The sequence below is a fragment of the Peromyscus eremicus genome, chromosome 12 (assembly GCF_949786415.1).
Source record: "Peromyscus eremicus chromosome 12, PerEre_H2_v1, whole genome shotgun sequence".
Classification (NCBI taxonomy): Eukaryota; Metazoa; Chordata; class Mammalia; order Rodentia; family Cricetidae; genus Peromyscus; species Peromyscus eremicus.
This window is the reverse complement of record NC_081428.1, coordinates 16,242,680-16,257,324: the sequence shown is the minus strand read 5'-3', so window position 1 is coordinate 16,257,324 and position 14,645 is coordinate 16,242,680. Positions and strand designations below refer to the sequence as shown.

Genomic DNA, 14,645 nt, shown 5'->3' with positions numbered 1-14,645 from the left:
CTCTACTGACTAGCATTCATGGTAATAGAAGATACTCTTCATGATACATAGAGCAAGGTAACCACCAATCCAGCTACAAAACCTGTGATCAACAATGTTAACCTGCCTCTTGATACACTGGTTCAATGGTGGCACAAATATGGTGGGACCAGCCAACCATTTTATGAATGGAATTAAGACCCACTCCATGAGAAAGAATCCAAGCCTGACATGTCGCAGGTGGCCAAGAAGCTGAGGTTAGATAGGTCATGGGCCTATGGGAAAACACAATATTCTGCTAAGGAACAAGGCAATAAAATGACTCTTAATTACATTTTGATGTACCCATAGATCAGTGTATCACTCAACCATAAGCAGAGATGATTCCTCTTGCTGTAGAGGGTATCTAATACAGAAACTCACAACTGCACAATGCTCAGAGAGTGAGAGACTTTGGAACACTCAGTCCTAAATAGAATGCCTTCTTCAAAGCTTCAAGGCTCAGAGAACTGTGCAGAAGGGGAGGGGGAAAGATTTAAGATCCAAAGGGAATTGATGGCACTAAGGAATCTGTCTTCCAAACACAGCAGGACTGATGTACATATGAACTCACAGAGACTGAGGCAGAATGCATATGTCTGCTCAGGTTCAAGCAGGAGTGGGAAGTCCCAAAACTTAGATGGGGAAGTGGACTAGATCTCCCATCTCTAAGCAAAAAGCAATCTCCAATTTACAACTGCTTACAAAGGAAAATTTAATTTTCTCTAATAGAGTCTATCTGGGTATAAAAACCACACTTAAAAGAGTAGGTCCCATATCAGTAGTAGATGGCCATCAGAAAATGTACTCAATGATAGTTTTTAGATTTTTTTTCTCATATTGCTATATTTGAGCATTTTTTTATCTTCTAGTCTTTCACATGTTTATTATGGCTTCTGACTTTGTGTTTTTATGAAAGTGTACATGTGTGTTTTTTGTGTTGTTTTTTTTTTTCTATTTTAATTGAACCATCCCCTTTTTCCTTTGTTTTCTAAGAGAGAAAGGGAGCATTAAATGGGTGGGGAGTTTGGGGGGATATAGTAGGAGATTGAGAAGGGGATAAGAATACATTGTATGAATTTTCAATAAAAATAAATAAAATGAATTTTTGCTTAATTTTAATTTGGACAGGATAAAAATTCCTGTTTTGAAAGAATATAGGTAGTCAGCTGTATTTTTTAATCTTAACATAATTATAAGTTAAAAACTGTCTTAAATTTATTTGTATTAATTATAGGTATTTGTAAGAAATTTATAGACTTTTAATTACATACAACTTAAGCTCACCTAGGTTCTCAATACTACTACTTATTGGAATTGCATCTTTTATATGTCTTTTGTGAAAAGGAAATTAACCTAATGATCTTGATAAACATACGTATTATCTTAAATGCATCACTCCAAATAAAAATGTTAAATTTATCATTTGTATTTTAAGACTATTTCTGGCTCTAAAGAGGCCTATAATAATGCCAAAAGTAAAACTATTTTACTGTTAATTTTTTACAGATTGTTCATCCGAACAAATCATTTTATGGCTTATTTTTTTCCGTTATCTCTAACTATTAAACCATATTTTGAAAGCAAGTACCTATCAAAATCTATGTATCCAACTTAAATTTCATAGCTAAAGTTTTATGATCGAATAACTATGATTTTATATAAATAAGTAGCATTTTAAAGGTTTCATTAAATATTTATAGACCCCCCAAAAATGCCATTTGAATACATTTTAAGAAGTTAAGAATGTTTGTTTTGACAAAGAACAAGGATCTTTGATCTCTGTCTATTTTAGGAGGAAACATGGGTAACTCTTGAAAGATCTGTGAGGGTGTCTTGCTTTTCTGTCTTCCAGAATCTTTCCCTGGGAACTTTCAGTTCTGTAATGTGGTCATAGAGAAGTTGTCCCTTCCTGTTCATGGCATGGAGACATGTCATCTAAGGACAGCTCCCTGGATCCTATATGATGGGTCCTCACAGATGACCGTGGACTGCATTTGACACATTCGCATATGTAGGGTCCAGGAACTTCACAGCTGAAGCAGACCTGGGATTTTCTCCTTGGTCTCTAAGACTAATCGGAGTGTTTGCTTGTTGGGAAGGCTTTCCAATGGTGTGGTGTCTACGAGTGTAATCACAATTTTTTGGTATCTTATGAACACCAAGACAACAATGCCCAGTAACTGAATCATTGAATTCTCAGGTCTCATGTGACACTTTTACACTTTCCATAGAATCATACTTTGATTCAGAAAACTTTTCCTTTTGAGGATGAGGAATCCAAGTTGCTGAATTTCCTGAAAGCCCCAATTAGCCTGCTGCAAATTCGGATCAGATTTCCCTTTTTCCTTGAATAACCTTTTCAAACTTGTCATAAGTAATGAATAAGTACCTTAATTGAACTTTCCTTTATTGTAATGATATTTACACTCCTGGAGCCCTGTTGGATCATTATCATCTCAAACGGTGGGTTATAAGATGGGAGGACATGATCATTGGGCAGATGGTCATTAGGACTTAAGCCAATAGTTTTTCAGCATGCTTTTGAACTTTGCCCACACTCTTTGTTTTTTTCTGCAGGGACATAGCACATAGTCAGGAGTAAGTAAATACTGTAAACTAAATTCAAGGTCTGAAAGTTACTGGTAAATCAGGACAGTTCATCAAAAAATCTTTCTTGATTCTCCATACATTGCTATGGTTCAAATAGATATGTGGATTCTAATTAATCTTGAGGGTCCTAGCACATGCTTTATCAGACATTAAATTATCAGACATTGTCACATGTGGATGGATGACAAGAAGTACTACTCCTGGTATGATCATTAGGACCATGTTCCTTTATTGATAACCTGGATAAATGTAAAAACATGGAGATGTGGCAGGACTTTGTTGAGAAAGACAAAATATATTAGCTAAGTTCCATTTTGTATTGTTTTCTGTTTGCTAGTTGACATGTGTACACAAACAAGTATAATCTAAGGTGTCAAAGTATTATGTGCTTTCTTCTGCAGCTTCTGATTATCTTTGTAGATAGTTATGAAGACCTGATTATTTCTCCTGATATTTACAAGAAAAGTCTGGATGCAGTATCACGTAGTTCATACTTCTATACTTTAATCAACCCTCATCACACCTCCCCACCCCCACAGAGCTTGTTTAAAGGGCTCTTTTTCTTTATAGCCTTGGGATAAAAACCAATTCCAGTTTTTGATTATGCACCATAGCAGAGAATAAAAACAATTAAAGTATGTTTTTATGATAATTCTATGGGTCAGGGTGGTACAAGTTCTACATTAGTGGACTTCTCGTCCAGTCTATGTCCACAAAGAGATCTGTCATTTGCAGATCAGATCACAGTCATTATTATCTAGGGATCTTAGACTACTCTAAGTGTAGCTTCAGGAGAGCTAGAAGCACTGGTCTGAGAATTCAGCTCTTCGGGGCTTTCTTCCCCCTGACCAGAGTTTGAACCAGTCATTTGTGTTATTTTCTTTCAGGCCTTTGGTAACTGTTAGCATCATGTTATCCTTAGGCATCCCACAATAGCTTGCCTACCATTTCAAAGAGCACCGTGGACTGTGAAAGGGAGAGGGAAAGGAAACAAGAAAGAGTGCTCTGCTGTCAGGGTTCATGGTTCTTTTGTGGGAGAGAGAGTGAAAAAAAAAAAAAAAGTCTGAAAGCATCTAATCTTCCATTGTGTTAAAGTTCAGAGATTATAGACATAAACCAATTGTACCTTCTGACTGGCAGATCACCAATTGTTACCTGCATGAATCAGAGAGCACCTGCTGATATAGCTAGGCTCTTGTTTCCTGGAACAAAGAATTGGAGCAGTAACATATAGTGATAGAAATAGAGACAGTTTATTAAGAGAAAGAGTTTTACTCCCAGGAAGAAAAGTGGGCTAGACAGCTGCAAAGGTCTGAGCTCAAAAGTGCTGAGCCCTGGGGGGTGTTGGCCCTTCATAAGTCATTTGCATGACACCACTTTCCCTCACATTTGCATATCATACATTTTTCTTAGGTATATGCCACAGCCTGAGTAACCCTGGGTAGCAGAGGGACCAGGAACAGAGGGTAATGGTAGGCAAAAATACAAGACTCTGGGTTCACTTCAGGAATGAATTATTCCTATTTTCCCCTTGCTGTTTATGCATTGCTTAATCTAACTGCTAGAAATAGCAGGGCAAGCAGAGCTTGATCAAACAGTGTCTTGGAGCTCCTTATCTGAGTCTTTTGGCACTCCCTCAACTTTTGTGGACTTGTTTTGCCATGGAAGGCATCCCCTTTAGGCTTTATCTCCTGCCTGCATTTTCCACATTCAACCGGCCACATCTGGGACAGGGTTGCACCTCCTAAAGATCTGTAGAACATCTGGACCCCAATAGGTATGTTCTGTCAATTCCAGGTAGCTCTGCTGGGGATAGATTTCCAATATGTATGCCAAATGGCTTTGTATATTAGTCTTGACCCTCTCCCTACGCTTCTGTCCCTCTTTATTGAATTGGGCTAAACAGAACAAAAAAAAAAAAAAATATCATCACCTAGAACCTATCTAGTTCCATGGAGTTTCAGATTCAAAAGGAACCACAGCCTTTCATATCATCAGCCTCAAGAGGAGTGTTCAACACATAAGCCTATGTAGATTATTCCTCATACAATCCACAGTACATTCTGAATCCCATGTGACATTTAAATGCATGCACAAATTATTTAGTGCTTACCTTGTATAAATATGTCTGCCTTATTATTATCCATTTGTTTGGACAGAAAAAAAATTGAAGTCTACTCTTCTAGCATGTTGAAATGCTTTGAGTATGTATTTCATTTCTTTAAACATTTCAGAACAGTTATGTTTGGGACCCAGTCTAAAATATGCATTTTTTAAAGTCATATTTCCATTTCTCCTATTTGTTGTTTGAGCTATTATTCATTATATCTTAAAACACTCATTTTTTAAGGTCAGTTTATAATGTTATAGTGAATAGAACCTCATCTATAAAAATACTGGCTATACTGTGTGTCTTCCAAGGGCATTTATGCTTACCACAATTGACTGTTAGCCCTTCCTGCTATTCTACTTTGGCAAACATCTTCTTTGGATTTCTCCTGAGAACACATATCCACTACTGAAACCATGAGTCTCAACGTGACAGAATTGTTATGGATATAAGTGCTGTGCTCAGAGGAGGCAAGTTTCCCTGATGCCTCCATTTATCAGAGCACTAATAGTTTCTATTTTCTTCAGAAACAAGAGTAGATCTTACTCCAGTTCCATGCCATGTGTCTGTGGCACCACTGTACACAAGACTAACGAGCACTTTTTTTCCTGCAGTCTGTGCTCAGTAGAAGAGGGCTGTTGGTTACTCTGACTTACTTATTCCCAGCACAGGCTCATACAAGAACTTCAATATTTTCTCCATTTATATATCTTGTACCCATGTTACTTTATTGAATAAATGCATATCTATTTCTGAGGAAAGGAGATTGTGGTGACAGGATTTGGGTAATGACTTACTGTGTAGTCTTTCCCATCATTAGAAATAGGTCAGTCCACATCTAGTATCATGTACTCACTCGTAGGAGGATACTAGATGTAGAACAAGGATGACTGGACTGCTACTCATATCACCAGGGAAGCTACCTGGAAAACAGGACCCCAAGAAAGACACAGGGATCGCCCAATGACAGAGAAATGGAATGACATCTACATGAACAGCCTGGACACGAGTGGGGGTAGTGAAGGGCGAGGGTGGAGGGAAAGAGAGCTTGGGGGAGGGGGAGATCCCAGCTGGATCAACAACAGAGAGGGAGAACAAGGAATAGAAGACAATGGTAAATGAAGACCACATGAGAATAGGAAGAAGCAAAGTGCTAGAGAGGCCCACAGAAATCCACAAAGATACCCCCACAACAGACTGCTGGCAATGGTCAAGATACAGCCCGAACTGACCTACTCGGGTGATGGGATGGCCAAACACCCTAATTGTAGTGCTAGAAACCTCATCCAACTACTGAGGGATCTCGATGCAGAGATCCATGGCTAGGCCCCGGGTGGATCTCTGGGAGTCCAATTAGCGAGAAGGAGGAGGGTTTATATGAGCAAGAATTGTTGAGACCAAGGTTGGATAAAGCACAGGGACAAATAGCCAAACGAATGGAAACACATGAACTATGAACCAATGGCTGAGGGGTCACCAACTGGATCAGGCCCTCTGAATGGGTGAGACAGTTGATTGGCTTGATCTGTTTGGGAGGCATCCAGGCAGTGGGACCGGGTCCTGTGCTCATTGCATGAGTTGGCTGTTTGAAACCTGGGGCCTATGCAGGATCGCTTGGCTCGGCCTGGGAGGAGGGGACTGGATCTACCTTGACTGAGTCTACCAGGTTGATCTCAGTCCACAGGGAAGGCTTTGCCCTGGAGTAGGTGGGAATGGAGAGTGGGCTGGGGGGATGGTGAGGGGAGCGGGAGGGGGGAGAACAAGGGAATCCATGGCTGATATGTGGAACTGAATTGTATTGCAAAATAAAAATTAAAAAAATTAAAAAAAAAGAAATAGGTCAGTCAATTTCAATGAGAAAAACATTTTAATTATCTTGTAAAATTCTAGAATTTTTATTATTTTAACTTGACAACAAGTATTTAAGTTATGATTTTTGCCAAAAGTCTTATTGTTGGAAGGAATTTTTCATTATGTATTACACCATATGGTTAATCAAATAAGACCCATCATATTGTTAGGGAAAAGGAAACTATGAAATTGATCAATTATATGTCCAATAGAATTATATTGAATAAATAAAATAGATAAATGCCACAGTTAGACTGGTGTGAAATTCTTGCTATTGTAGCATATAGAATTGCTGGAATATATTTATAAAACTTACATTTTTTTTCCATAGTGAATGTAGTCAGACATTTCTGTCACTCCCACCAGTTCCTAAATAACCACTCAGATATATTACTTATAAATGTTGTGCTGAAGGCTCAGGTTTGTTATTAGCTAACTCTTACATTTAAATTAATGCATATTTCTCATCTATGCTTTGCCATGTGGCTCACAGCTTGTTTCCTCATTTTATATACATCCTCCTTCCTCAGCAACTGGCTGGGGTCTCCTCTGACTCCGCCCTTCTTCATTCCAGCATCCTCTGTGTCCAGCTGTCTTGCTCATACATCCTGCCTGGCTACAGGCCTGTCAGCTTTTTATTAATCAGTGAGAGTAATACATATTCTTAGTGTACAGATAGATTATTTCACAGCAATTGAATAATGAAAAGTTGGCAAAAAATGATTTTTGTGTGTCTTTTGTGACTTATATCAATAACTAGAATTTGTGCTCAAAATCCCAATTAACTGTTACTCAAATATTTTTTTCAGCTCTTCTTCAAGTGACAATTTCACTTAGCAAAGTAGAGCTTAGTGTGGGTGAATCTAAATTCTTCACATGTACAGGTATGTATTCAGATAATGTGTCTTGTGCTTTTAGTGTTTATAAAGTACATTGAATAAATTTAAATAGTTAAAATTGATCTTGCTAAAAAATAGTATATTGTCACTTATTATATGAAAAATAATTCTAACGCCTGAAAGAAAGTTAAATGACAAAATAGTGTATATCTTTTTGGTATATAAATTGTAATCAAGTATAATTATTTAGTCATTAAAAGGTTTTTGAAATTTTTTTGATAATTAATCAATGTATTACATGACATTTCTGCCAAAAATTATTCCATTTAATTAGAATTCTATTTTTTTCAGACAGTTTTTGTGTACTTGATCAGAAAGTTTTAATTCACTATATTATAGAAATGTGAAATGAACATATTATCCACCTGCTTGTATTAATCATATCGACACTTATGAACATAAGCTATATATACGTGTGTGTGTGTGTGTGTGTGTGTGTATTCAAAACTCTTCAGTTAATGCTAAAATAATGTATGAGGCTATTTTTAATATGTCTCTGTTTCTGATAACAGTCAAATAATGTAAGACAAGAATACCCTAAGTACTCCTGACATAGATCAAGAAGGCTATACGTATTCCTGATATAGATAATACAAAATTTGCTTAGCACATTTGTAGTATAGGTTAGTGGTAGAGGGCTTACCTAATGCATGCAAAGCCCTGATTTAAATCTCCAGGATCACACAAAAAGGGGAAAAGTTGTCTTGACAATGCTATGCTTATTTAAATTTTGACAAGGACTAAAAAAGTAGAATATTGTTCAACTAATATTCATAATCCATATTCAGAGAATATAGACATTAAATATTTGGATCTTATGATTAGAAAATATTAAAAAACAAATTTTGTTTTTTAAATGTTTACTTCCCTATGCATCTTAAATAACACATATGGTGAAACACATTTTTTATACTAATAGAGTATCAAAGGTAATAATTATTTGTTTAATATTTTTACTTATGTCAGAGGAATTTTGGCCAAAGGATATTAGGTACTGTTTCTATAATTTACATGTTTTATACTTATACACTCTTTAGGTAAAAATTACATAAAATGGAAAGTTTAAATCTATTACAAAAATCAAATAAATTTTATTTTGTGTATTATTATTGCAATTTGGTATATATATTATAGCTTTAAGTGATACAAAACAAAAATAAACAAGTGAATATTTTGAAAATACTTCATTTAATAATATATTGAGTTTCTTATGCGTAAGTATAATAATGATAGAAACTATGCAAATCAGAGTTTGCATTATGTTTCCTACTCTGATAGTGAATATTTACAGAATAATTTAAATTCAGATACATTAAATATATGACTAATTGAAACTCTACACATATAATTTCCCTCTAAACTAGCCAGTGACCTATCATATTATTGATGGAAGACTGTTCCATATATAGTAAATACTTTGAATACACTTTCAGAAAAAAGAATAATTTTGATTATTTTAATCATGTGTCTAATACCGCAGCTCAGTTTTCATATGGAACATCTTACTGGAAATTATCACTCACTAGATATTCTGAAAGAAATAGAATTGGGATTGCTTGGTGTAAATTTAGTGATACCTCTATGATGGTGAAATTTCCCTACCATAATGTTAGAAAATGAAATATCTAAAATATATTTATAATATTACATTACATTTAAAAACTGTGATTTTTTTGTATTATTCCAAGTAGAACTGATGTATATTTATTGTTTATTCCTTGGATCTGTCTACAGTATTTTACAAAGAAAGATATTTTTCATAACAATAAAAAAGAAGGAACTATTATCTTCACAGAGGACCTATGGTTGTTAACTTTATGCATTTTCCCACCACATTTGAGTGAATGCATGTTAGATGAAATATCTTTGTTGACTGACAGAAAATGCAGGAAGCTTTAGTTTTATAAAGTCGTTCATGACCTAGATTCTGAATTGGAAACTTTAAATTAATGTTTACACTATAATTGGTTATAAGTGCTAAGCAGGATAAGTACTATTTCTATTAATTCTAATTATAGTATGATTAAATAGTTAATAATTTCAGATGAAACTGAGAAAATAATTCATTTCAGTTGGGAAGAGACATTGGGATTTCTTTTTTCTTAAATAGCAATTGGCCTTTTCTGCACCACTTGAACAAGTTGGAAAATTAACTCAAAATTTAGAAATACCAAAGGCCAAAATTTGTTTTACAAAATATTTACATGTTTGTGAGTATTCTATATTTGGGCCAATACTTCCGCTGTCTCTTGACCTTGGGAATAACAACCGAGCATATGAAATCATGTTAACCTTTGTTTCTCTTTATAAACGTCTACCAATTGGGCTTATGTCTGCCTAAGGCAGTTTTAATATTTTGTGCAAAAATAACCCGTATATTATGACTTTGAAGAAGCTTCAATTCTCACAGCTTAAATTCTAGTAATGTATTTCAGATGAAATGTTTGAAGTTTGCTTACATGTACCAGACGGAGTCCTTAATGTTGATTAAACAAAGATGAACATTTGTCTTAACATTTGTGTTTACTTTCAGTTTTGTACAATTTTCAGATTTCCAGTCTTCTATTGACATTCTTTTTCTAAATTGCTGAAATTGTTACATAATAGTAAATGTCACTATGAAAACAAACACTCCAAATCGATTTTTCAAACATTTTTTTTTTCCGTCTTGCAGCAATTGGTGAGCCTGAGAGTATAGATTGGTATAATCCTCAAGGAGAAAAGATCATTTCAACACAGAGGGTTATGTTACAGAAGGAAGGGGTCAGGTCACGACTAACCATCTATAATGCAAACATAGAAGATGCGGGTATCTATCGCTGCCAAGCAACGGATGGCAAAGGACAGACGCAAGAAGCTACAGTAGTTTTGGAAATTTACCGTAAGTTGTTCAAATTGTGTTTCTGTTCGTCGAAACAGCAGTTTCATTTCAAAGGTTTCAAGCACAACAAAATATGCTTAACAGTGAAAACTGTCCACATGGAACCCTCAGCCAGCAGCTGACGGAAGCAGATGCAGAGATCCACGGCCAGGTGCCAGGCTGAGGTCCAGGATTACAATCAGTAAGAGAGGAGGAATTCTGTGGGCAGGGGGACATCAAGATCATGATGGGAGAACGTGCAGAGATGACCAGCCACACTAGTGGAAACCCATGAACTGTGGAATAATAGCTGTGGAGCCCCCCATAGGACTAGCCTAGGCCCTCTGGATACGGGAGACAGTTGTATTTCAAACTGTTTGGTGGGCACCCAGGCAGGGGATCGGGATCCATCCCTGGTGCAGGGGCAGGCTTTTTGGAGCCCAGTGCCTAGGGTGTGACACCTTGCACAGCCTTGGTGCAGGGGGATGGGCTTTGGACCTGTCTCAGGTGAGTGTGCCGGCTCTGCTGACTCCCCATGGGAGACCTTGATTTAGAGAATGTGGGGACGGAGTGGGTTGGGGGGAAGGCTGCAGGGTGGGAAGAGGGAAGAGGGGGGATCTGTGGTTGATATAGAAAGTGAATAGAAAATTTCTTAATAAAAAAATGAAAAAAAAGTAAAAACTGGCACTCAGTCATAAATTTGAGGGATATTGAGGTCCATACATCTTTAAATAGAAACACGAAATGTCTTGCTCTTTATAATTTTGTTTTTCATTGCTATAAAAATATGATATATTAAAATAAACCCAGACTTTTCCATGGAATATCTTCATCTTTGGCTTTTTCTATCCCTGTCATATTAAAATTTTCTGGAAAAGATATTAAAAGGATATCCTGTTTTGCCTGGTTCTCAAAATAAAAAAATAATTAAGTTGATAACTTATAGGCCTAATTTTTTAAAACATTTTTCATTACTTTTTGAGTGATACATGAAAATCTTGGTGATTTAATTATTAAATTAAAAATGAAACAATTTTGCTGCCACAACAATTTATATTTTTTTGAAAAACTCTCTATTGAACATAAATATCTGTGCTCATTCATTATGCCATGACACTTATTGATGTCTAATTAGTGTTGTTCTCAGTCTCTCTCTCTTTCTCTCTCTCTCTCTCTGTCTCTCTCTCTCTCTCTCTCTCTCTCTGTATATCTATATCTATCTATCTGTGTGTGTGTATATATATATATATATACACAGATAGATAGATAGATATAAATATCTTATATACATGTAATAGAATTTCACAGAAAATAAATTAAAGGTGGGGAGAGAATTAAGAGTTGAAGTGGAAAGTTAATTTTCAGAACAGCAAACTTCACAGTCAAGAATGCTTAAGAGAATAAAGACAAAATTCTGTTATTGGAGCACATTGACAAGGTGATGAGGTGAGAACACAGATCACTATTTATAAAGTTTCTAAATATCTGAATTCTCACTACAATAATAATTAATAATAGATGACGATATGTCGAGTTAAGTAAGTGATAAATCTTTAACAAGTGGTTTTATTTTCTTGATGCAGAAAAACTCACCTTCAAAGAAGTGGTGTCCCCTCAAGAATTCAAGCAAGGGGAGGATGCAGAAGTGGTCTGCAGGGTTAGCAGTTCCCCGGCCCCGGCGGTCAGCTGGCTGTATCACAACGAGGAAGTCACCACCATTCCCGACAGTTAGTATTTTGGTAACTCCTTAAGTTATATGTTCTAAAAACACTTCAAGGTTTTCAATTATGAATATTCTGTATTGTAGAAAAAGAAACAGAGAGTTGGGCATGCTATTATGTGTCAATATTTCCAGCATTTAAAAGTCGGACACAGGAGAGATGTGATCCCAAAGTCAGCCTGGGCCATAGAGTAAGAATGTGATTGTGACACATAGATAAGCAAACAACCAAAGAGACAGCATTAATTTGACTTCAAGTTTCAAACAAGTATTCTGAGATTTAAGACCCCGTTTGAGGTTGCTGTCCTCTGGTCTTTGGGTCAAATTCTGTACCTTTGTTGCTTTTAATAAGCTAGCAAAAGAAAGACATGTGGCCAGCCGTGATGACATATTCCTGTAATCCTAACACTTGTCAGAAAGCTGTAGAATAGTCAGGAGTTGAAGGTCATCTCAGCTTCATAAGATTTCCAAAGCCAAACAGGAATACATAGGTACGTGTAAAAAGCAAAATAAAACAGAAAACCAACAAGCAAGCAAGCAAACAAGACAAAACAAAAACCCCAAAACAAACAAACAAACAAACAAACAAACAAACAAAAAGCCATACTCACAGATACATTTTGTCTATGGTAGATTTGGCAGCAGAATTTTCAAGTGGTTTATTATAGAAAGGCAAAAAGAGTTACTACAAGTACTATTATGGAGAATTGTGTGCTTGTCTTCTGTTACTACCAGCTATTACTACATTGTTAAAAAACAAAAAGCAAATAAAGTAGTGGATGGCAAAACATCCAGAATCTACTCTTTATATTTCCAATACCATGAGAAAACTATATACAAGCAGAATATAATATCAGTGTGAAATCTGCCTTGTATTCTATGGATGTTCTCTCAAAGAAAGTGCCATATTCTAAGTATTATGGAAATATAAGTATGGATAATTGACAGAAGAGAATATTTGTTCAAATTGTCATCATGATTTTGATTCAGACTGAGGTAAAATTCCAGAATATGACATTTGAAATTGAAAGAATAATTTACTTACATTATGCTACTTTACCATTCTGCGTAGGGACACTTTCAATTTGGTATATTTTTCAATGCACCTGCATTACATAGAAGTACAAATAATTGAGTCTTTTAAAGTATTTTCCATGTTAGATGATTCCATTATGTGTTTTGAAGAGATGAAATTTCCACAGCATAAAGTATAGAAAGTAGAATGTCTATTTTTAAGTACATTTAGAGAATGTGTCATAATTATGTTTAATAGTCATTTTTTATTTTAAGATAATTTTTCCAAGCATAACATGTTCAGTACTTGTCAGTTAATGATAAACTTTCATTTTATATTCTAATTTAATAAAATATAACATTTAATTACTTCTTTTTTGTTATGTATAAATCCTTCAAGCTTTACACAAATTATATGAGTACTTTATGCAATGTGTTTTCAGCATTCTGTCCCTCAATCTGAAAGGACAGGAAGTTTTCCTATAATAATTAAATGGAAGTTTCCTTATAATAGTTAAATGACAGTGTCTACACACTTTCAGATTATCCAGTATTAGAGCTTGCATTTATATACAGGTTATCATAAACCTTAATCACAAGAAGATTTAAAATGATTAACAGTTTTAAAATGTGACTTGGAACAAAGCCTTAAAACACCCTCTGTTTAAGAAATGTAGTGATGATGCAGAAATGACTGTGCTGTAGCATAGCTGAGGTGGTTTCCCAGCATCCAACAATGGAATATGCAAATCTGGAATCCCCATTGGATTCTTCTCCCACCCTTTGTCTTGAAACACTAAATGGGCTTTTCCAGCTCCTGTGCTCTTAATGAAATATTCTATCGGTAGACAATGGATCAATGCATCCATTTCAAGCAGTTTCTGTAGCCTGTAAATAATATATCAGGCATTCACAAATGTTTGCTATATAAATAAATTGAGCATGTTGTTAGATGTGTTGTTCTCAATCATGGTATTTATTTTTTAATGTTTTGTGCTTTACTCTGTTTTTAAAGATGAGAACTTTTTACCAAAATTATACATATTCAGCTTATGCCTAGAAAAAATAATATTTACAAACCAGATATTAGTAGATTTAAAATTGGAATATTACAGAGTTTTATAGCATTCAATTAAAATAAAATAATTAATGATAGTTGTGCAGCTCAAACTTTTCTAACTTAGGAACATTAGAAGCAGATTCAAAACATTTAATATTTTAACAATTTGATTATTTATATATATATTTTTGTATTGCATTTAGCATGTTCTGTCTTTTTCAGCTAGTGTAACAAAATTGGATTTACAGCCAAATAATGTGTATAAAGATTTTAAATTAAGTAGATGATCTGGGAGTACTATTTGATAATGTTTCATTGGTTACTGAATTGGCAGTCAAGGCCAGATGTTGAAGGCTTCAGAAAGTTTGTCTCATTTGCTTCTGATAAGAGCTATCTATCAGATATCTAACATGAGATTCCAAGAGAATGATTTAAGTAGGCTTTTCCTTTGTTTCTCTAAAAGGAGACCCATCTGCTAAAGAGCATAGGCAGCTCCTATG

At 35.3% G+C, this 14,645-nt stretch overlaps 1 protein-coding gene across 1 annotated transcript in view; it reads left to right on the top strand.

Annotated features, from left to right (window-relative positions):
- Positions 1–210: 210 nt before the first annotated feature.
- Positions 211–14,645, top strand: part of Ncam2 (neural cell adhesion molecule 2) — a 184,860-nt gene continuing 170,425 nt past the window's right edge. Inside the window, 4 exon segments of the mRNA XM_059277709.1 lie at positions 211–289; positions 7,402–7,476; positions 10,166–10,372; positions 11,935–12,078. Of these exon segments, the coding sequence (XP_059133692.1) occupies positions 211–289; positions 7,402–7,476; positions 10,166–10,372; positions 11,935–12,078 (505 nt within the window).